The sequence below is a fragment of the Prinia subflava genome, chromosome 10 (genome assembly GCF_021018805.1).
Source record: "Prinia subflava isolate CZ2003 ecotype Zambia chromosome 10, Cam_Psub_1.2, whole genome shotgun sequence".
Classification (NCBI taxonomy): Eukaryota; Metazoa; Chordata; class Aves; order Passeriformes; family Cisticolidae; genus Prinia; species Prinia subflava.
In genome coordinates, this window is record NC_086256.1 from 23,400,524 (window position 1) to 23,422,957 (window position 22,434).

The following is a 22,434-nucleotide window of genomic DNA, read 5'->3' on the forward strand; positions in this document are numbered from 1 at the left end:
GGCCCTGCTTTCTGTGGAGGAGGAGGGTGAGCCCCTCTCCATGCTGTATAATGCCTCTTTTTAAATCCCAGCCTCTCTCTTGGTTGGCAGGTGAATGAAGAAGGCAGTGAGGCCTCAGCTGCTACAGCTGTCACCATCTCTGGCCGTTCCTTCCCCCTGAACAGAAAAATCTTCAATGCCAACAGGCCCTTCCTGCTTTTCATCCGGGAAGCTGCCCTCAACACCATCATCTTCATGGGCAGGATAGCTGATCCCTGCTCCTAGAGGGGCTGGTAGGGCCTCACTTCTCCCTCCTCTGCCTCGGGAAAAGGGGACGTGGGGCACTGCCACAAAGCGTGGGCTGCTCCTGGGCTGGTTGGTCTCGCTGTTTGGTGCCAGCTGCAGGGAGGGACTGCATCCAGCTGGGCTGTCCCTGCTCTTCCCTGCCGTGTCAGCTGAGGGGGCTCATAGGTCACCTCACCTGTCCTGTCCTCCGTGGCAAGGAAAACTGAATTTTGTCTGGCACCGGTATTTTTGTGGCACCAAGTCCAGCATTGCTGTCCTTCCTGTGCCCAACCCTCTGTAACTCTAGTTGCTTGGTTCATTAAAACCTATCGATGTGTGTGTAACAGACTGCTCCCTGAATGCACAGTTTACACTGAGCCACTTCCTAGGCCTACCTAAATTCTTCTCTTCCAACAAATGTGGCCCCACACTGGAAAGGTGAGTGCAACAGCAGCAGCCATAGGGCTTGTGCTGGCAGGGCTGGGAACCCCTCCTGCAGCTCCCTGCAATGGAAGAGGTGCCAAAGAGCTGTGCCCTGCTTGCCTGGTGTGTCCTGTGTGCCCAGGTGCTGTCACTGGGGAGTCTTGCACAGCCAAGGCTTTGAAACTCTTTTTGAATATTAAGATTCCATCTAACAGTTACTGTAGCAGCAGTGCTCATGAAGCATGACAGTGTCCAGGTAAGGTAACCAGTACCTGCAGGTTTGATGAAAATACAGTATTGCACCTGCAAGTTTACTCCAGGAGCTGAGGTGTCCTGTCCTGCTGCCAGGCCACATGTGAACAGACACATTCTCAGGGTGGCTGTACTGCTGCAGGACCTTCAGCAGGGTGTCCTGAAGATGCAGATTTCTCCATTTCAGGCAGCTGTTTCAAACCAAGCAGTGAAAGCACAGTTCCTGTCCTCAGGAGGGATGGATGTGGTGTGTGCAGACAGCGGGATGCACTCCCCAGAGGGCCATTTACTCTGGATTTTGTACGACCAGTGAAATATCCACCTTTGTAAAGGCTTCTCTTGGCAGGAACTGCCAGAGCAGCCAAGCAGTGAGGGAGTTCACTTGGATCCTGCTGGTATATCAGATCTTTGGTCATTGGGTTGCTAGTTTTTGAAGCTATCAGGGATTTGACTCTTTCCTCTTACTGGTAGGACTGTCTGGGCATCTGCGCAGGTCCTGTGTGATTGGGACATGGAGAGCCACCTCCTCCATTGTCCCACGGGCTGTGGCAAACCCTACACATCTGAGGGGTGTCCTTTAGGGGCTGACGTGCTCCCCTGGAGCAGGAGCTTGGAAAGAAGCTGTGAAGGGCTGGGACCCTGGGAGAAAAGGGGAAACATTTTGAAAATAACAGAGTTCAGAAAGCAGCTCTTCCTCTCCCTGCCCTCCTCTGGCAGGTATCACTGTGGCTTTTCTTGCTGGATCCCATCTGTCTGTGAATGTCCCTGGGAGACACACACATCCTCCTGCAATCTCTGCCTTTTCCAGTTGTGCTCCAGCCTGTGGAGGGGGACACTGGTGAAAGAGGAGGGCTCAGGTAGTGCCTAGGAACCAAAATGCTTCCCCTGCCATAGGCAGCTGGAAAAACATCCCAAACTTGGCCTGCAGCAAGGGCACAAGGCTTGCTCCTCCTGGGGAGACTGGAAAGGGCTGAGCCTGCTGAAGAGGTGAGACAAAACTCATCCAAAAAGGACAGAAGCCATCGGAGTTGCCAGGAACAGCTGCCTGGCTCTGTGCAACTCCTCTCCAGCTGCTCAGCTTAGGACAGTGTGGAGCTGCCCACAGCTGGGACCAGGTGGAAAATCCACGTTGGGTCAGGACCAGTCAGCTATAAGACACAGACAAAGACTGAGTATTAAACCATTTAATTCTCAAACCACTCACATGCATAATGTTCTTTTACACAGTGTTAAAAGAAAGAAGAAAATGCATTTTTTTTAATACAAACAGAATTTCAAGTATACATTTATAGAATTTTCCAAGATTCTTACCCAAGTTGCTAAGTTTTCATTCACATTGTTCTTAAAGCTGTCCAACGAGAGCGCTTTTTGCTAAACTGCTTTCAATGCAATTGTACAGTCCCCTCTACCTTGGTTTTATTTTCCCCTTTCACAACTCTGGTTCCCCTTCCACCCCTGCCCACCTCCCTCCAGCAGTGCTGCCTGTCCCTGGACACAGTGGCCACGGAGCTTCTGTTGGCCAGAGCCTGCTGGAAGAGGAAAAGGGAAGGAGCTGTGGAGGGCCAGTTTGGAAACAGCTTGGAAAATCACTGAAGAACAGTCTGATATCCACAAGTTACAGCAGGCTACTTCAGCCTACTCCAGACTAGTCTGAACACTGACTTTTTTTTTTGTCTTGAAATAAGGACTGCAACCAAAAATAAAATAAAATAATAATAATAAAAAAGAATAATTAGTACAGCAGGAAATTTCTTAACTGTGAAAGTAAGTCTTGAGTGTTAGGACACCTGTCCTAAAAAGGTGTGATTTGTAGGTCACTAGTTGAAGGTGACAGCACAATTTCTGTTACAAATGGTTACTCTGCAAACCAGCTCAGAGCAGAATCAATGTGGGACACGCAAACTTGGATTAATAAAGAAAAAAAAAACCAAACAGAACTGATGGGGGCTCCATATTCATGTTATGGAAAAGCCCCACAACCCCAGTAACAGCTTTCTCCTGGCTTTGCTGCTCAGCTCAGCCCTGGGCCGCCAGCGGGGTTGTAACCGGGTGCAACTTCTGACCTGTTAAAAAACGGGGTTCAAATCTTCGTGACAGGCAAGGGTGGGTTTCTCTTGGCAGACCCCAGAGCCCCCCAGCAGCCCGAGCCCCCCAGGCGTGGGCACGGCGGGCTGGGCTGGCCTGGGGGCTGCTGGAGGTAGAGCTGCCGTGCCCCAGGCTCCGGCAGCGTCGCTCCCCCGAGCTGGGGCTGCCCAGGAGCTGCCTGCCCACACAGCTGAGTCCCCAGCCAGCCACAGCTGTACTCATCTGACCAGTTAAAGTGCATTGCGGCAGAAAAGGGTTTGCTTTTTAGGGTTTTTTTTTAGTTTTTTTTCTTTTAAGAGGAACCTATTTAAAGTGCTGTTCTAGTTTGAAAAGGGACTCTGTTTAGAAAAAAAATGGCACCTTTTCACATGAGAGATTTCCTCTCTGTATGTGTGTATATATATATAAATTTGCAGAGTCAGATCTGCTGACTAATGAACAACATATAAAAGTGTTTGTATTTTATATTATTGCTTTTTTTTTTGCTTTTTTTTTTTAACTGCTGCCTGCTGCCTTGGAGGCAGGAGGGAGATAGGTTCTCCTTTCACCTTCCCACCATGGACTGATTTCCCAGTGCAGGAATGTCTCACAGTTCACTGTCACACAGCACACGGGAGGTGACAAAGTCCCCCTGAACTGTCACAGCCCCACGGCCAACCTGCAAAGGGTCACAGTAAGGAACTGGAGGCCAAGAAGGACTGTAGGACTCCCCTTGCTCCTGCCAGATGCCATTTTCATTAGAGTCACTTTACAGAGCAGACTTGCATTTCTGAAACACAGAGGTAAGGAAAAAAAATCTCTTTAAAGTGAAAGCTTTGCTGCTAGAGTGTGTAGTGTGGTAACCTCAGCACCCCAAGAGAGAGAGGTAGTTTCTGTCCTGTGAATACACTGCTGCTTAATGTGACTCCATTTCTGGAGTGATTGCTAAAAAAATAAAAATAGGAAAAAAAAAAAAAGAGGAAAACCTGTGCTCTTTATGAAGTTATCCCAGTTAAATCTTTCTGGTGAAGATATACTTGACTATTCCCTCTAAAAGGCTTTTGTATTTTAGAAATTGATTGTCAGTTAGGTTTGTTACAAGATGAAATCTGATTAGCAAATTGCTGTACAAAGCCACTTTTCTTGTTAACTCTTAAAATTTTCTCTCCCACTGCTCAACTATCTGTGCCCTGCTTGGGGGTCACATCCTGCAGTAGGACAGCATTTCCTGCTCTGAGCAGTTTTAATGGAAAAATCCAAAGTTTTAAAAAGAGCTACAGATATCATATTCACAGTGTTGTGCAGGAAAGGTGGGGTGACACCAGGGAAACGAGGGGAGCTCTGGGGACAATGAGGCTGCAGCTCATGGGAGCTTCAGCTAGTGTTTAACACACAAGAGGCTTGGGAAAACTGCATTCATTCCCTTCCCTTTTCAGACTAAAGCAGTGCTTTGAATACCTTGCTTCCATTTCCACGAATTACATGAACATCTGATCCAGTCTTCTCCTCCTTTGCTAATTCTCCCTGCAAGTGTGGGGCAGGAGGTGAGGAATATGTTACTGCAAGAACACACGGGTGTGTGTTATTGTCCTCCTCATTCAGCTGCTGAAAGACCTTGGTTAGAAAAGGCTGTTTCACCACCCAGGACTGCTCCTGCCTGTCCTAAATGTCAGCCATGTTACCCATCAACACAAACAACAACTCTCCTCTCTCCCATCCCAATATTCCTTACCAGCACTGCCCCATGACAACAGCCCTGGAAGCTGTCTGGTGTCAGCTTTCTGCCCAGGCCTGTGCCTTGGGGGAGCCCAAGGAATTAGTCTTAAGCAAAGGATATGACAAAATTCTATTTTCAATCCCACCAGGGGTGCCAACAGCACAACCCTGGCTTAGGAAATCTTCTAACACTGAGAAAAGTGCCTGCATGCCACCTACACCTTCCTCCCCTGCACCTCTGGCAGAGAGCCAGGCTGCCCTGCAAACAGCCTCTGCAAACAAACATGGACTGAAAGAACACCCTGGGGCTAGGGACAGCCACAGTGGGGCTGGGGACAGCCACAGTGGGGCTGGGCCTTCATGCCCCCTCCCAAAATCCAACCTGTCAGCCCCAGAGTTGCACTGTCCACCCCTTGTTAGTGTCACCCACGGCTGCCACCCTCCAGGCCTCTTGCAGGCTGGAGTTGTGCTCAGGTACCAATGCACAGGCAAGGAAGGAGTCAAGGAAAGCTTCACAGTAATTCAGAGAGTTCCTTTGGACGTGTAAACTCTCAGAAAACACTCTGGAGGCACAAACCCCCGTATCAAACCAATGCTCAAGACATGCAGATGAACGAGCAGAGCCAGGGAAACCTCCAGAAACAGCTTTTAAAACTTGACCAAATGGGGAACCAGTTAATGGCCATCATTAAGTTACAATTTGCTTCTCTCAGACTAGTTTTGTGACTCCTCCCCCTGCCCCAGACTCAGTAATTTCTATTGGAATTCTAGCAGAAGACATCCCTGCCCGTGGCAGGGGGGTTGGAATAAGATGAGCTTTAAGGTCCCTTCCAACCCAAACCATTCCATGATTCTGTGATTTGAGTCACTAATTTCAACTGTATTATATCTTTTTATACTGCCACTTTCTGTATTTTATGACCAGCGGTAAATTAATCAATCCAACTTCATTTTTCATTTCTCATTAGTTTCACAGTTTCATAGCCAATGGGATTGGGTCTGACTGGAAAGGTAATGGGAAGGTTTAAATAAATAAGCCTCACTGCAGTATAAAAATAATGCAGCCATTTCACCATAGATCTGAGGGGAAGGGTCTTAGGTACATTACCAAAAATTAAGCTAAAAGTTTGCAAAAAAATTAATGCACTGATTTTTTAAAGTACTGCCTTAGGTAACTGCAGTAAAATAATAAATCAGAATATGTCAGATTAAACAAGGAACTTACACAGCAGTATTTAAAAATACCTGAACATGTTTCAAAAGCTTAACTGATAGGAACTAGGAAGGCCAGTAAAGCTGCCCATTTTACATGATAAAACTAAAAAAAAAAAGGTAACAAAAATACAGCTTGGTGCAGTCTAATGGAAACAGGAACTTGGAGGCTGCACTCTCCCATGATGGAGATTTCCCAGCCTCTCTGGACAGCCTGATCCAGTGCTGTTTGACTGTACTCATGGTGAGATAATGTCTTATCATACCTAACCTGATCTTCCCTTGAATAAACTGCTGCCTACTGCTGCTCCTCCTTCCACCGTGTGCCCCAGGAAGGGTCTGGCTCCATCTTCTCTGCACCCTCCCCTGAGCTGTGGAGTTTAAATAGGAAAAATGATATAGGTAAAGGAGAAAGCACCGAAACAAAAACTTCAGTCTTCAACACTTGCTAGAAAACTCAGAAAATGGCACTTTGAAGTCTGGTCCTGCCCTTTCCACCCTTCACTTCCCACCCCTCAGTTCCTTCCAACAGAGTTTTTGAAATGCTCACAGCAAATCTGCCCCCACAGGGCACTGACCCCTTCTCCTTCTCTGCTATTCACAGCTCCAGCAAGGAAAGCACCGGTGCTGCTCACTGTCATGTGCCAGGATAGGATCTTTGGACACCTGTCTCCCAAGGCAGCAGCATTTCCTGCATGCTCCTACCCCTGTGCATGTTCTAAACCCAGCATTTCCCTGCCCACAGCATCCATGGCATGGCAGACACATGCACTGCCTCCTCTTCCCAGTGATGCTTTGCTGCTGTTCCACCTTTCTACCCATTCCCCTGTGCCATTCCAGTGCCACCAGCACCAGCCAGGCTGAGAACAGATAAGCTCTCTCCTAATTTCAGCTCTCTTCCCCCTCCCTAGAGGAAGCAGAGCTGCTGCCACGCCTGCAGGACATGTTAGAGGTGAATTTGTTCGTAGCACTTGCTAATTCCTTGGAAAGGAATTATTCCCTGGCACAGAAAAACCAGCAAGATCTTATCTTTGAACCCATTATTTCTTGCCACTGGTGACAGCAGAACATGCACCTTCACAGAAGTTATGGATAAACCCCCAACCACTTCTAGACATCAGTAAACAGCAATGGCTCATTTCCTAAAACTTAAATATATCAGTGGCTGGTTTTGTGGCTTCCTCCCCAGCTCCCAGCTGTGCCAGATCACAGTCTGATTCGCTGTTTTCTTCCCTTTTATTTCTAGCTTTGCCAGAACGTCCTTGTTTTACAACAAAACTGTTAAAAGACCATGAAAAACACCTTCAGAAGGCCCCACCATACAACTTTACCTGGCAAGTTTCAAATCCTTTCAAGGCTGCAACTCCCCAGCAGCAGAAGTTCTTGAGTTTTACTCCTATCCATGCTTTTGTCACCAAAGACCTTTCAGAATTCCCGCTAAAAAAGGTTCCCCCTATTTCCAAGAGTCATCATTTCACAAGCTGTAATACTTTGGTTTACAACTGGATTAAAATATAAATTAAATAAGAATAATGCTAAATGAGTTTATATTGAAACACATTATATTTGTTTCTATATATGTATATACAGGTATGTGTGTGTGCACTCCCTAATGACAGCTAGAGGAAGCAAAAGTCATTCTCCAAAGGCTTCTACTCTTCCAACTAGCATGGTCAACTTATCCATTGCAACAATTCCCTGTGCATAAAAGCTACTGAAGCACTGGAAGGTGGTGCTGGCGACCAGCTGGATCACACAGACATTCAGGAACAGAAAGACAATAAATTAGAAGAAGCAGTAGTAACTTGTTCACAGTTGGGATGAGGATAATGTTATGGGAAACCTGAATTGTCTACGGTTCCAGGAATAAAAAGCCAAAGGTCACTGAAGGTTACATATAGATACACTGCAGTTAATCCTAAAAGCAAAGATCAGATCTGACACAAAGAAACGGCAGAAACCATGTGGAATTTCTCCCAGCAGCCTAAACTCTGGTACCACCAGATTCAGCAGGAAGCTTTCCAATACCTCCATCAAAAGCAGAATTCGTCCTGGGGATGCTCTGATCACTGCCTCAGATGTGATCACTGATCACATCTCAGCAATGAACATTTTCCCTAGCAGGAAGATTCCTTGAAACCAACTCAATCCTACATGCAAAAGAAAACCCTCCCAGTCCTTTTTGATTCCCTCAGCCCAAACATCACATTCAATCTCTCCTAATTCCCAGCCTCTGTTTTTTTCTGTTTGCCAAGCCAAAGCCTTTCAGCAGATGGAAATATTTTAGAGATGGTAGGACTCTTCAGATAATTTTATAACCCACTTGAGTGGGTTCCAGGTTAGGAATAACCTAAATTTCTAGTAAGACTAACTACAGCAAAACTTTGGTCTGCTGTATTTTACTGATAAAACAAAACAAAACAAAAAAACCACAGAAAGTCTACTCCAAATCTACTCTATTCCAAAAGTTCTGGTAGACTTCAGTTTCAAGAAGCAGCCAGTATTGTTTGCATAGTTCTAACTTCTATTTGGTTACAAATATATGTATACACACACATATACAGGTACATGTGTATTTTATATTAAAATATCCTTTGAATGACAGTGATTAAAATAAGGATTTGAGGTCCTCTTTAGGCCCTTTAACTGCTGACATCAAAACTCTGTGCATGGCTCTCACCTTGTGACAGGAGCAATGCTCACCACAATTATTTTGCTATGGCAGTGGATCCCAGGGTTTGCAGCTGCAGTCCTGGCCACAGGCTCAGCTCCCAGTGAAAGCTCAGAGCCCAGACCTTGGCCAAAAGTCTCCTTGAATTACAACTTCTTGGCTTACAGAACAGCATGGGTTGGAGGGGACCTTTAGAGGTCACCTAGTCCAACCGTCCTGCCATAAGCAGGGACTTCTCCCATCCCCAAAATATTTCCAGCAGAGCCTGAACAGCATTTGATGTCACTAATCTGCAGAAACATTTGGATGCTGGCATGGCTAAATTGGCAGGCATGTCATGGATCAAAGAGGAGAGTTTGGTAAAGTTTAAATAATTTTAAGTGCTGGTTTTTGTTGCTTTTCAAGATCCTATCTACCTCCTAAGCCACCTTCCACCCAAATCAATGGCACCTTTGCAGCTGTCTTCCTATTTATACACTGGATTCTGCAGGAGAGATGAAGTCAGCAGCAAATAAAAGCTACAACTGTGCTCCTGCAAAGGCCTTGTCAGAGCTGAATCACCCAAAAGTGCCAAGGACCTTACTCCAAAACAAGACTGCTTGGAATCACTTCCTAAAATGGGCATCTCACAGTTAAGTGACATTCCTATTGCAGAGGTGTGGGATGGAAACAGCCACGGCGCTGTCACAAAATGAGAGCAGGACAAGCAGGGAGAGCTGTCCTGTCCATGGATTTCAATCTTGAGCTCACAGAGGGCTGAAATCCTGGCTCTGTGCCCTCTGCACCGAGCCAGCCCCACGGTGCTTTTCAGCTTGTTCCCAGTGCTGTTCCAGCTCTGGAGAGCTGTCAGATGGGAATGGGGTCAGTCACTGCCGACCTCTGGGTTTAAAACAGCAGCACAGACACAACATGCTTCCTGTTCTTCCCAGCACCCAAACTAAAGTTAAATTATACAGATCACAGCTTGAGAATATTGTAAAGAAGATGTAGGGAAATCCAAGGACTGAACCTGGTGGGGAATAATGCTGAGAGGACAAGGAGGGACTGCCCATTTGCACTGGCTGCTCTGGCTCCCACCAGGCTATCCCTGGATCATACTAAGTTAGCTCTAAGCATGTTCTCAGCCTCCTGTAACAAATTCACATTCCATAAAGCCTCTCATTCATCCCTCTCTAGCTGCTGGAAATACAAAGCAGAATTTGTTTTCACATCCTCTCATTGTATTTTGGCCTTCTCTTTTTCCCAGCTTCACATCAGTCATCCTCCTGAGACAAAGAGGTTTAGCTTTTCTCCAAAGCAGCAACACAGTATTATCACAATTCTTGCTATTTTCACAGCTATTCACAGGGAACCTGGCAGCAGCAGGGAACAGCCGTGGCAACCACCATGTCACTTGGCTGACACTTGGCACCAGGGCTTGCTGCAGGCTTAAGGAGATAACCACAACTCTTCACATTTGGGAGGTGAGTTCTTTGACAGCAAAGAACTAAGTCCACCTCCAAGAAAACAAACTGTAAAAGCAGAGTGTGTTCTCCCTGTTGCCTGAGGCAAGAAAACAAACGGGTTAGTAAGCCCTAACTCTAAAGCAGACAGAAATGTTACGTACAGAGGTATTAAAACACAAGAGTTCTCTTCACATCCTCCTTAAATCACAGTTAAAATCACAGTTTTGGCAGAACAAGATGCAGCTAGACATGGGAATGCAAAGCTGTGCCTCAACCCATCACAGAAGCGTTTGCGCTTGGAAAGTTGGCATCTGATTCTCCACAGCTTTGGTGCCACAGTGAAGAGCCACGCCAACGCAGAGGCAACAGGACACAGTATCAGTCTGCTAGGGAAAGCACCTCGAAGGAGCTACACCACTGCCAGAAAATTCACATGAGGTTTTTCCATACCGTATATGACCTCCAACCCCTTTTTTCTTGAACCTTGGGCTCATCTGCACTCAGGAAGTGAACCACTGAAAGAAATGTTTCATAACAATTCCTTCAGAGGTGTTTCCCTGTGTAGTGCGGATGGGCCTGAACTGGTTTCAGCACTGTTCAAGAAACATTAGACATCATGATTCCCACACATACATACACATCCATTAAATGTACAGAAATAATATCAAAATGATTCCCACTACCATACCTTATACTGACTCTAGCTACAGGCTATAAACTTCACCTCAGCGAGGCCTGGGCAAGAATATTGGCTCTTTTGCATGCAATCAGAAATGATCATTATACAGTGGCAACCTCTGCACAAAATAAAAAAAAACAACCCAAAACAAAAAGAAAAGCAAACATAAAGGAGGAAAAAATAAAAACGTTTCACAAGCTTTGTTTTCAGCCTAGTAAGGTATGAAGGACAAATGTCATGGTTTTCACCAGGCCACTTGAAGTAATGAATCAGCAACAGGACACGCTGTTGGCACCCTGTACTGTTTGGATGCTCCTCCGTTCACAGTATTGATACAGTAAAATAAAAACCTGCTCAGGAAACTCACAGCTATGCCATGGGAACAAAGGCATCCACCATTTCATGTCAGCCCTTCTTCGCTACGGTTGCCATCTGTCTCAGAAAAATGTTGCTTGTGTAGCAGTTACTGCACCTTCACCCTTCGCTTCACAGCAAGCTTAGCAGGGAAACTTTCCCACTATATTTTTATATAATATATGTATATAAATAATTTTATGTTTTTATAGTTTGGTAGTATTCTTTTAAAATTTCTATTTTAAAACACTTAAAAATCTTTTAAGCAACTAAAAGTAACTTTTTATGCTCTCTAGTGTGAACAGGATAGGATTTCAAAGTTTTTAACTTTTTTTTTTTTTTTCATTTTTGGTAACTTCAAAAGCTATGACTAAAGCAGCACATCTCCACTCCTCCCTGCACCTTGATTGCAACAACACCTACCTTGGCCACCCTCTCACCTCATCCTCTGCCACTGCTCTCTGGCAAGCGGACTGTTTTGGTACCGTGATGTTTGACCTGTGCCAGGAAAGCTGACGGAGCTGCTTGTTCGGGTAGCCAGATCACTCCCCGTGTGATGGATGCCCTTGACAGGAGAGGAGGAAGAAGGCACAGAAGGAAAACGGAGGTGAAATGTCAGTTTTCCTGTTTGAAATGGTCAATGAAATGGTACTTTGCCGGTGCCCAGCTCAGAACACCTGCAAAGGCTCCTCTTGTAGGATCACATCCCTGTTACACGTGATACTGGCACTGAGCCCTTTCCCATGCACAAAAACACATTAGAGCCACATCTGTTTTTGAGAGAGAGATAGGAGGAACAGTGAGACCCCTCACATATAAAAAATCTATAAAGCAGGGCAAGAACACATCACCCTTCACCAAATTATTCTCTCCAAAGGGGCAGGAAAATGATGCCCAGTACCAATTTGCAGATGGGGAAAGCAAGGGCTGGGGATGTTTCCATGTGCCCAAAACTGCAGTCAGACAGCAGGTCCAGCTTTATTGTCACTTGGCCAGCCTGCTAAGCCCCAGCTCCAAGCACTCATCCAGCTTTCCTGCTGAAGCATGATAAAGTGTATTTCTTTTCCAATGTCTCCCTGTTCCTCCCATCACCTTAAGGTTCATAACTTCACCCTTCCTTATCATGTACCCATTAAACATCCTCAAGAGAACTCCTTCACCAAACCTGACACGTGCAACCTGTCGTTCACTCCCCCCCTTCATCATGAACAACTTGGCATCAGAACTACAGAAAACTCTTAAAATATTGCATATTTTTTTTAAAAAAAGATGTCAGGATATTTGCACTTATCTGCCTGTCCCATGCTTTTCTGGTTATGAACCACGTGAGCCCGTGCAAACACCTACAATACACACGCAGGCATGTCTCTCCAGGTTTGCTAAACTTGCTCTAAACATCAGAGCTACTCAGAATACAAAAACGTTAAGTCCATGCAAGGGGACAGAGTTGTGATTGCTCTAGGAACCGTTCACTTTTAAGTCTCCTGAACTGTTATAAGGAAATAGAGTAAGGTTCTCTTTTCTTTTTGCATTTCATTGATAAAAAAGTTATCAAACTAGTTTGTAGAAACAGGTTTAAAAGCAACCACCTGCGATTGCTCGGCTGTGACAACAGCATTGCAGTATTCCCATATCCCGTATTGCTGTTCTAAAAGATCAAGTGCGTGTCGAGGGGGAAGCAGGGGTGAAAGAGGACTTTGGTAGCCAGCCTCTAACTCCGCAATTCAGCAACTCCAGAAAATCTCTTCTTAATCCTTGGCAACACCTGAAACGTGGCAGCGCCCCAGCCAGGACCTCAGAGTGCTCTGAGCTCCCCAGGTCAGCACCAGCAGAGGACAACCTCCTCTGGAAGACCCCTCCAGCCCTTCTCCCACTGCATCAGACTCTCATGCAAACCTCACAGCTGCTAAATTCCACTCTCAGTAACTGAAGTGCTTCCTTCACATTTTGCTGACCTCTGGAATACCACTTTGTAGCTGTGCCCACTTTAACAAGGGGCACCGGGGCTGCGTGCCTGGACCAGGCAAGCCCAAAGCCCTAAAACAACAGTTTAAATAAAAACGTAAAGAAACACACCAAAAATAAGAGAGGGATAAATACACTCGGGCAAGGCAGGTTCCACCAGGACAGTATTTTTGTTTTCCTTGCGGTGGCAACTCCCTGGGGAAGGGAGAAAGGCAATGGCCCCCTGCCCCTGCTCTCCCCTCGAGTGGAGCAGTGGATATGGCTCTGTGGCTGAACCTGGCACCGCCGGCGGGACGCCCTGCTGGGCCACAGCGCTGTCCAGAAATACAAATGACTGCTTGTCCCAGATCACTACAGAACAGTAAAAAAATTTAAAATCCTGTCGATCCCTGAATAAGAAGTTGATTGACACAGTTGTTCTGTTTTTCTCCAAGAGGAGGAGGAATAAGGGAGAAAAACACTTAACACTGTATGGGTGCGTGTGGGTGTGTGAGAGGAAGAGAGAGAAAGAGAGATTTTTCTATTTTGGCAACATCTCGGGAGCTTCTTTCTGTTCAGTGGTGGCATTGCACTAATTACAGTACCAGCCTGCCGGGAGGGTGCTGGCTCTCTCGAGCCAGCAGTGGGAAGAGGGTCCTTTCTCCTGGGGCTCCAGGGCCGCGCTTCAATCCGGGCCGGTGGTGGACACGGAGCCCTGCGCCGTCTCCCCCACCGCCACAGCCTCCTCCTGCGGAGGGGACTCCTCCTCCGCCTGCCCCCGCGACGTCACCGTGGTCTCGGGGGAGATGCTGTGGGGCCCCTCCAGGGGCAAACAGCCGGGGTGGTTCTTGCGAAAGTGCTGGTTGAGGATGGCCTGGAAAGGGAAGCTTTTGCCGCACACGTGGCAGTGGAAGGGCTTGTTGCCCGTGTGCTTGCGGATGTGATACTCCAGCTGATCCTTGCGGGTGTACTTCTTGCCGCACATGCGGCACACGAAAGGCGTGATGCCCATGTGGAGGCGCATGTGGCGGTCCAGGCTGCCCTTCTGGTTGAAGGATTTGGCGCAGTAAATGCACGTGAGCCGCGGGTTGTACCGGAACCAGCGCTCCGACACCTCCTGCTCCCGCAGGTATTCCACGTAACCGCTCACTCCCAGCATGGCCGACTCCTCCCCCTGCCAGGGAAATGGCACAGACTTCAATAACAACCAGCACAAAACAAGTTGCACAGAAGATCAGGCCCAGGTCCAGCCAGTAAAGCCTGTGCCAAACCTCAAAATCAGCAGCACTAATGTCTGCAACCTCAAGCACACACTTAAGTGCTTAACTGGGGCCTTGGGGCTAAATACAAATGAGCAATCAATTAAAAACCACTGCTGCAGAGGCCCCTTCTGCCAAGCATTCCCTGGATCTGGTGAAGAAAAGACAGCCCTTGACAAGGACACTTGGCCACCAATTCAGTTGTGGACCACATGCCAGTACTTGCTCCTTTTTTTAAAAATTTGTGCCAGTTTTATTGAAACACTTGGATGTATCACCTTCTGTTTTCCTTACTAAAAGTCAAAAAAAAGAAGCCAAATGATGAGCTTGCAGTAAAACAAAGGAGGAGCAAACCACAAATCATACCTGAAAGTCTTCATGTGTCATTTGACACAGCTATTTATTCAGGTGTCACTTAGAGTTCATTTTATAATGAGTCACGTTCGCCTGCCTGGCTGTGTAACCCAGCCCAGCCCTGTGGATCACAGGCAAGGGTGTTCCTGACCCAGCTTGCACAGCACAGACCCCTCTGTTTTCTGGAGTCACACAGACAAACAGCCAAGGGCAACCCGAACCACAGGCCTGGTCTCAGGACAGACACTTCTGACCTTCATATTCAGACTGAGCAGAAACACACTGAATGCTTCTGTGCTGGAGATGCACTGTTTACTCCCCCAGTGCTGCTTCCCAGGGGTGCCAAAAGTGGAGAAGCAAGCAGTGTAACAGCAGAAGGGCATCTCCTCTGCTAGCCGGGGATCTACAGGCACGAGCAGCAGTGTCCCTGTGCCAGGTGCTGCTGAATCCAGCTGCACAGGCACAGGGAAGCTGCTCAGGACTAAAGGAGATACACAAAGCTTGGTTCTTCCTTTCCACTCTACCACTGCCATTGGGCAGGGATCACAGGCAGGTTATTTGAGTATGGATATCGCAATGCCAGGAGAGTAGAAGGTGATGATGCTTCCCCATGCTGGGTCAAGCCTAAGGTTTCATGTTTGAGGCTCACTCACAATGGAGAAATAAGTACAGCTGTTCTGTAGGCAGAGCTAAAATTGCTTAATATGTCAGATTTCCCCTAGAGGGTTGGTTTGACCTGAAATCTTTGCAATGTCTTCTGAGGACACCAAACAAAGGTTTGCAAAACAGAAACCAAAAGGTATCTGTCATTTTATGGAAGTGTCTAACAAAGCAGACAGCAATCACAATTTTCCTCCCCTCGCTTCCCCTGGTCTTACTCAAGGGCAAAGCAGCCTAGTATCTCCTTACCCACCTCCAGCAAGTCCTGCTTACACACTGACACACTCCCTACCTGCCAGGCTCACAAGAGTCCCTCTGTTGGCTGACACACCTGCACTACAGTGGCACTGTGACACTAACTGGATGCAACTAAATCAGACCAAAATGGTAAGGCACAGGCTTTACTGCCATGTCCCACTTTGCTGCACTCTACAGCCCACTGCCCTCCTGTTTCTGTGCATCTCTCCCTCCTACCCCAAAACTGTGCCCAAGAAAGCAGAGGATTCAGAGGTCCTTTATGTTGCAAAGTCTGCTGTGCAACACAGTCACTTGGAGAAGAGACAGAGACCTCTCTAAAACTCCACAGCTCTTTGACACTTCACCCTAAAAGGTTTATTGGTGTAGTGCCTGGAGGCTTTTGGGAATGGTCTTGGTACCAGCACAGAAAGGTTCAGCTGTTGTCACCCGTCTTCCACAGAAGCCAAGCCACACCTCCTCCCTCTGTTCAGGCATTTGCTGCCAGTTGTTTGAGGGCAGATCCAGCTCTGCAGGCAAATGGGGTTTCTCCTCAGGAGCTGGTGGCCTGCCCAGAACAAGGGTGGATATTTATGCCCTCAAACAACAAGAGAAATTCCTTGTGTTTTCCAGGTATCTGGCCAAAATCCCACACAACAGCCAGAATCAGTTTTAAATCGTACATGGCCAGCACATTCTCCTGTGAGCAAAGTAAAAGGCCCTTGTATTTCACACATTATTGCTTGCAAATATAGCATATGACACACTTCATCACAACAAAGTCCCCTTCGCCTTCAAGCCCACATTCAGCTGCAAACAGCTGATGTGCCTACCTGGGAGCTGGGCTGCTTGGGCTCATCCATCCGCCCGGGGGACTCGCTTTTCGACCTGTACCGCTCGCTCACGGCAACCATGCTGCCAGAGGGGCTGAATCTGGGGGAGAGCAGAAAAGGAATTGTCAACGGGCATCAGGCCACTACAGCGTTCAGAACAATAGGTGAGCAATGGAGGCACCTCCATAGCATCTCTTCATCCTCATCAGCTAACACACTGGAGGTGGAACAGTGCAAGTATAAAGGAAAAACCAAATCATACTGGTCTGCGGTTTCAGTCTAAACCTGAAAAATCAAACAGAGTCATTTGGCTTCCAGTTCAGCAAACAGAGAGGGGTTGATATCATGAATAAATCAATATGGGCCTGGTGACTCAGGAACTGTACAGCAGGACAGAAACCAGTTCTCAGAGGAAAAACCCAGGATGCTATGCTGTCTTGGACCACTGGGAAGACTTTGACCTACAGCTGGTGTCTGGCTTGTTTCTCAGCCAGAACCATCCCCAGATCTTTGGGCCAGAAGGCACCAGTGCAATGGAGATATGTAACACATATTATTGTATATGACCTCCTTAATCTGAATGCTGAGTCTATTATATACTGAGGCTGAACTGAACATCTTTTAAAAAAATCCCACCTCAGCTGAAATGCTGAGAGGTAGAGATCCCAACCTTTAAAAGCTAATAAGTAATTTCCCAAGCTACCTGGAGATCCTGGTCTGATCACTACTCAGCCAAAATACTGGATACAGAGTATCCAGTATCCAGTACCCAAACTGGATACACCTCCTCACACCAGGTAAAAACCCTTTTGCTCTTACACTTAAGATGGCCAAAGGAAACAGAAAGAGGAAATGTTCCAAAGCAACTGACCCAGCCAAGGTGAATAATTAAGAAAACCCACCTGTCGATCTCACTGCTGGTTGGCCTGACCACTTTGGCTCCAGAGGAGCCTAAGGCAAAAGCCTCCTGGCCCAGCGGTCCGTGGCCTGTGGTGTCGATCACCATGGCCGTGACCTCCTCGGCGCTGCTGCCATCTTCTCCCGAGGGCTGGTGCTCCGCCCCCAGCCACTCCTCCAGGTTTTCCGTCTTGATGCGCACTCCTCCCAGCACCCGCACCTCCTCGTCGTTCTGCGCCCCGCGCTCTCCCAGTCCCGTCTCCACGTACCACTGTCCCGCCCTGTTAATCCGCAGGATGGGCTCCCTGCCCTCCACATCCGAGCTCTGCTCGATTATCTGGGGGCTGGTGGACTCCTCGGGCGGGCTCAGCTCCCGGATGTCCAGCACGGTGCTGACCTGGCCCAGGCGGCTGCCCTTGGGGGTGTTGTGACGCGGGCTCAGGGAGCGGCTCAGGGTCGGCGTCGCCCGGTGAGACTCGGGCGGTCTCTCCTGATGCTTCGTCCTGGTCTGGCTCAGTTCCGCCTCCACCTCCGCCACGTTGATTTTGAAATGAATCCCCTCGAGGATCTGCGTGCACTTGTCTATGATGTGCTGCATCTGCAGGAAACTGGCGGCTGTCAGGTAACTGATGATGTCGGCCAGCTGCAGACAGATCCTGCCGGTGTAGCAGAAGGAGAGGAGCTGCTCGAAGACAGAAGGGTTCTTGATGACGGAGATGGACACGGTGCTCATCTCGTTGAGGGACATGTGGTCACGGAAGTAGGGCGAGCTGGCAGCCAGCACCACCTTGTGCGCGCGGAACGCCTGGCCCTGCACGGTGACCACGATGTCGCACAGCCGGCCCTGCATGCGCAGCTGGTTCAGGTGGCTCAGGACAGAGTTACTGAAGTTGGGAATCTCCAGCTGAATGTTCCCACTCTTCTCCATGTTTGTCCCAGCTGCAGGTGCACGGCTCTGCTGGACAAGGGGAAGAGATCCCATCATTAGTGGAGCCAATCATTTGAAATTGGAACGTTTTTCACCTGCTTCCACACAGTTTGAAACACTGCAGTTTTTAGAAACCTTCCTCACCCGTTGAACTGCCACACCTTGCAGCAGCTCTGTCACGAATGAGTGTGTTTGCTTTAAAAAGCTTTACAAAAGCTCTCTGATCTCCCCATGCTATGCATCCCCCTGCACAAGAGTTCTGCTAAACCAGTCCCTGACAGACCCCCTTTCCCTGTGGCTTTAGTGTGCAAAACACTTTGTTCTGCCAGCCTCAATAAAAGCACATCCGCACGTAAAAAGAACATTAAAAATGGCACAGGTATTAAAAATAGGCACCTGATTGCATAATGGATTAAAATACTCACCACCTGTACCTTCTAAGCATTTTGAAAAGAGAAGGTAATAGGGAAAGCTCGTTTGTATAACAGGAACCGGGAAGGAGATACTGGGACCTAAATCCTCCTGAGACTTTTGAGAAGTTGGCCAGCACACATCTGACCTCAAGGCATCCTAGTGCTTTGTTAACCTGAGATATCCATCATATATGGCCCTTCTGACACATGCCAGAAAACATATAACAGGAGGGTGAAAAAAAAGCTGTGGCCCAGGAGAGCTCAGAGGGCTTCACTCAGGATCATTTCTGTAGGGTCACTTCACTCTGGTCATCACCAAGTTCCCATCCTGGCCATGCCCTGAGTCAGTAACTCCTGGACTCCTTCCCAAGTACAGCAATAATGGGACTGTTCCACTCGGGCAACAACTCACAAGGGTGCTGCTCTGCTTGGGCTGCAGCCCAGGTAAATGGTTTACCCAGGCTACCCCAGGCTCATCCCTTGTTTCCCACCTGGCCTGGATGTTCCTGGCTGTTCCCACCTCTAGCACACAGGAGCTCCTGGCAGGCTCAGGGAGAGCCCTCACTGCCCAGCTGGGGTGGGCGTGGGACCCCTCAGCGCTCAGCCGAGCCCACCAAGGCATATCAGGAGATCTCAGAGCAGGGCCAGGGCCAGGGGGCTGGGGGATGCACCACCACAGCACCACATTTCATTTTGGCAAGGTTTGAAAAGAAGCTCTGACCATATATGGTAAAAATTTGGAATGCATGGAAGTGAGACGTAATCTCATCCAAAAAGAAATAAAAAATGGGAGTAAATAAGCTTGTTAAAGTCCACTCATGGCAGAAGCAGCTTCCAAGCTGGATAGCATCCGAAGTGTGGACTGAGAAGAGTCCTGCAGATGCTAAAACCACTTCAAGGAGGCTGGAAATACCAAGGCTCACAATGCCCACTCCATGGAGGAATCTCCAAATTGAAGGGATTGGCACATGAAGAGCATGTCTGACTTTGGAGGACTTTTTATTCAGAATTTATGAACATTGCAGCATGTCCATATGCCCAAGAAGGCTTTGTGCAAACCTGGCAAACCCAGTTAGTGAACATGAAGCTGCAGGACAGCCTCTCAATCTCGTGGAGTTGTGCCAAGGGATTTCTGAGTGGCGGGATGGCTGCGTGTCCCTGGGGAGGTCAGATCAGAATGCACAAAGCTTCCCATGGTGCAGCTGAACAGGGCCAGGCCTTAGGGCTTCTTCCCTCCTTCCCCTATCACAGAGTCACAGAATGGTTTGGGTTGGAAAGGAACCTTAAAGCCCATCCTGTTCCACCCCCTGCCATGGGCAGGGACACCTTCCATTATCCCAGGCTGCTCCAAGCCCCATCCAGCCTGGCCTGGAACACTGCCAGGGATCCAGGGACAGACACAGCTTCTCTGGGCACCCTGTGCCAGGACCTCCCCACCCTCACAGGGAACAATTCCCTCCCAATACCCAGTCTAAAGCTGCTCTCTGTCAGTGGGAAGCCATACCCCCTTGTCCTGTCACTCCATCCCTTGTAAACAGTCTCTCTCCATCTTTCCTGCCAGCTCCTTCAGGCACTGGAAGGCCACAATTACATCACCCTGAAGCTTCTCTTCTCCAGGCTGAACAACCCCAATTCTCTTAGCCTTTCCTCACAGCAGAGCTGCTCCATCTCTCTGATCATCTTGGTGCCTCCTCTGGACTCGCTCCAGCAGCTCCATGTCCTTCCCTATCTTTAGGAGAAAGCAACAAACCCCACAAAAATCAGGCACTCACAGTAAACAGGTCTGTGTCAACACAGCATTGGGAGCAGAACATCAACTGCACACAACAAGGGGAAACAGAAAACCCAACATCTTACCTGGAGTGCTGTGAGTTACATGCAGTGGGAAGCAAATGGGGTGCTGCCTTCTTTTTTTTTTCTTCTGATGTAGTAAGAAGAAAACTTGCCCCCTTCCCCTTCAGGAAGTAAAAAGAAAGAAAGAAAAAATGAAGTGCAGAGGAACTGGGTTCTCCCAAGCACAGTTGTGAACATCAAGCTTTGTCATTCTTGGTTTTGCTGGAGGATCTAGCAGCAGGATTAGCTCAACATCTTCCCAAAACAGCTGTTCCTAAAGCAATAAGCCTCAGGGTACACTCTCAAGGAAGGCAAGGGTCAAACACCCCTGCCAAGGCCATGACCACTCAGGGAGGCAAGAGGGAGGCACAGGCTGAGCTTGGGATATACAGAAAGGGAAGGGAAAAAAATCATCAGACCTTAACTGCTGAGCATGGCTGGGTCTGGCTGTGGTCAGAAGGCAGCTGCTCCCCAGAGAGTCCAACAAATTATCTGTGAGCTCCTGCTCGGAAGGCAGGAAAATCCATCTACTCCTTATAACCCAGAGAACTCTGCTCAGCTCAGTGTCAAGGAACCTGCGTGTTATGATCCCCTCAGAGGCTGTGATAGGGAGTCTGTCTTCTGGTTCAAACCACCCTGTCAGAGGCTGATTCTGCCCCTCTGAGTGCAGCTCAGCCACAGGGCAATGCTGTCCTCATTTCTCTCCTCTCTGGGAAGTCACCTCCACCCACCTGTACCCGCAGGCTGAGCTGACTCAGCACGGGGCACACACTGAGACACTGCCGTTTTTAATCCAATTTGAAGTGTCACCAGCTGACACTCAGACTTGACTTATCTCAGCAAATGCCTTCCTGCCTGTGAGGCAGCTACCGGGAGCGGGTGGAATTCGTGATCCATCAGGTGAGAAGCAGAGACAGACCACCCAGCAGAGGATGTCACCTTGGAAGCTGCACTGAAAACTCTCAGCTTTTGGGGTGACATTTACTGTGACTGGGCAGCTTCACAGAATCACCGAATATCCTGAGCTGGAAGGACCCACAAAGAGACCGCTGAGTCCAACTCCTGACCCTCGAGAGGCACCCCAACAATCCCACCTGTGCCTGAGAGCATTGTCCAAATGCTCCTGGAGCTCTGACAGCCTTGGGGCTGTGCCCATTCCCCGGAGAGCCTGTTTGGTGCTCAACCACCCTCTGGAGGATGAACCTTTTCCTGATCTCCAGACTAAACCTCCCCTGACACAACTCCAGCTGTTCCCTGGGTCCTGTCCCTGGTCCCAGAGAGAGCTGCTTAGAATTCCAGAGTGGTTTAGGTTGGAACGCACCTTAAAACTTATTTCGTTCCACCCCCTGCCACGGGCAGGGACACCTTCCACTGTCCCAGGTTGCTCCAAGCCCTGTCCAACCCGTCCTTGGGCACTGCCAGGGATGCAGGGACAGCCACAGCTTCTCTGGGCACCCTGTGCCAGGGCCTGCCCACCCTCACAGGTAACAATTCCTCCCCAATAAACCTATTTGGCTACGTGCGCATCCCAGCGGGACTCCCACAACTCTAAAACCGAACACAACTCTCAGCAGAGCCGAGCGGCGGTGGCTTCTCTCCCGCCCGCTCGCCGCCCGCAGGACGCGCCCCACAGAGCCCGCTGTCCGCCCGCCCGCCGCCGCCGGACCCTCCTCAGGCGGGCCCGCGGCTCCTCCTGACCCGTGACAGCCGCGACCCCGGACCGGGGCTGGCGGGGCGGGCGGGGCCGGCCCCCCTCAGCCCGCGCCCCTCCCACCCCCGGCCCCGCGCGGCGGCGGCCGCGCCCCCGGCCCCGGGCGGCTTCGCCCGCCCCTCCCGGCCCAGCCTCACCTGCCGGGGGTGGGAAGGGCCCGCAGCGCCGGCCCGGAACCGAAACGCGCCAGCGCGGGCCGCGCCCCGGAAGGAAACGCCGTGCGGACCGTCCGCCCCCGCCCCGCCCCTGCCTGCCGAGCACACCCCAGTGGGCGTGGCCGCACCTGCA

General features: G+C 49.0%; 2 protein-coding genes across 7 annotated transcripts in view; one reads left to right on the forward strand and one right to left on the reverse strand.

The window, feature by feature from the left end:
* The window catches only part of RC3H1 (ring finger and CCCH-type domains 1), a 76,313-nt gene extending 72,331 nt beyond the window's left edge, over positions 1-3,982 (forward strand). For both annotated transcript variants that reach the window (XM_063407720.1, XM_063407719.1), the window contains one exon: positions 91-3,982. In XM_063407720.1, the coding sequence (XP_063263790.1) occupies positions 91-264 (174 nt within the window). In that variant the 3' untranslated portion in view covers positions 265-3,982. The remainder of the gene's footprint in view (positions 1-90) is intronic.
* ZBTB37 (zinc finger and BTB domain containing 37) lies at positions 2,109-22,347 on the reverse strand. 5 transcript variants are annotated; one of them, XM_063407724.1, is made up of 6 exons: positions 22,284-22,347; positions 20,460-20,557; positions 20,107-20,331; positions 17,267-18,216; positions 16,365-16,464; positions 2,109-14,198 (listed from the first exon to the last, which is right to left on the reverse strand). In XM_063407724.1, the coding sequence occupies exons 4-6, from the start codon at positions 18,187-18,189 to the stop codon at positions 13,710-13,712; spliced, it is 1,512 nt and encodes a 503-aa protein (XP_063263794.1). In that variant the 5' UTR covers positions 18,190-18,216; positions 20,107-20,331; positions 20,460-20,557; positions 22,284-22,347; the 3' UTR covers positions 2,109-13,709. The 5 variants fall into 5 exon arrangements, with proteins under 5 accessions (XP_063263794.1, XP_063263796.1, XP_063263795.1 ...); XM_063407726.1 differs by lacking the exon at positions 20,107-20,331; XM_063407725.1 differs by lacking the exon at positions 20,107-20,331 and having other exon boundaries at positions 17,267-18,219.
* Between the last annotated feature and the right edge of the window lie 87 nt (positions 22,348-22,434).

What these genes read in the sequence shown, in the direction of transcription:
- ZBTB37 (XM_063407726.1), bottom strand. Translation starts at nt 18,189, where the DNA reads ATGGAGAAGAGTGGGAACATTCAGCTGGAGATTCCCAACTTCAGTAAC. An exon ending in ACCAGCAGTGAGATCGACAG is followed by an intron (nt 16,465 to 17,266) that starts GTGGGTTTTCTT and finishes GCTCTCCCCCAG; the next exon opens with ATTCAGCCCCTCTGGCAGCA. An exon ending in CCAAGCAGCCCAGCTCCCAG is followed by an intron (nt 14,199 to 16,364) that starts GTAGGCACATCA and finishes TTTCCCTGGCAG; the next exon opens with GGGGAGGAGTCGGCCATGCT.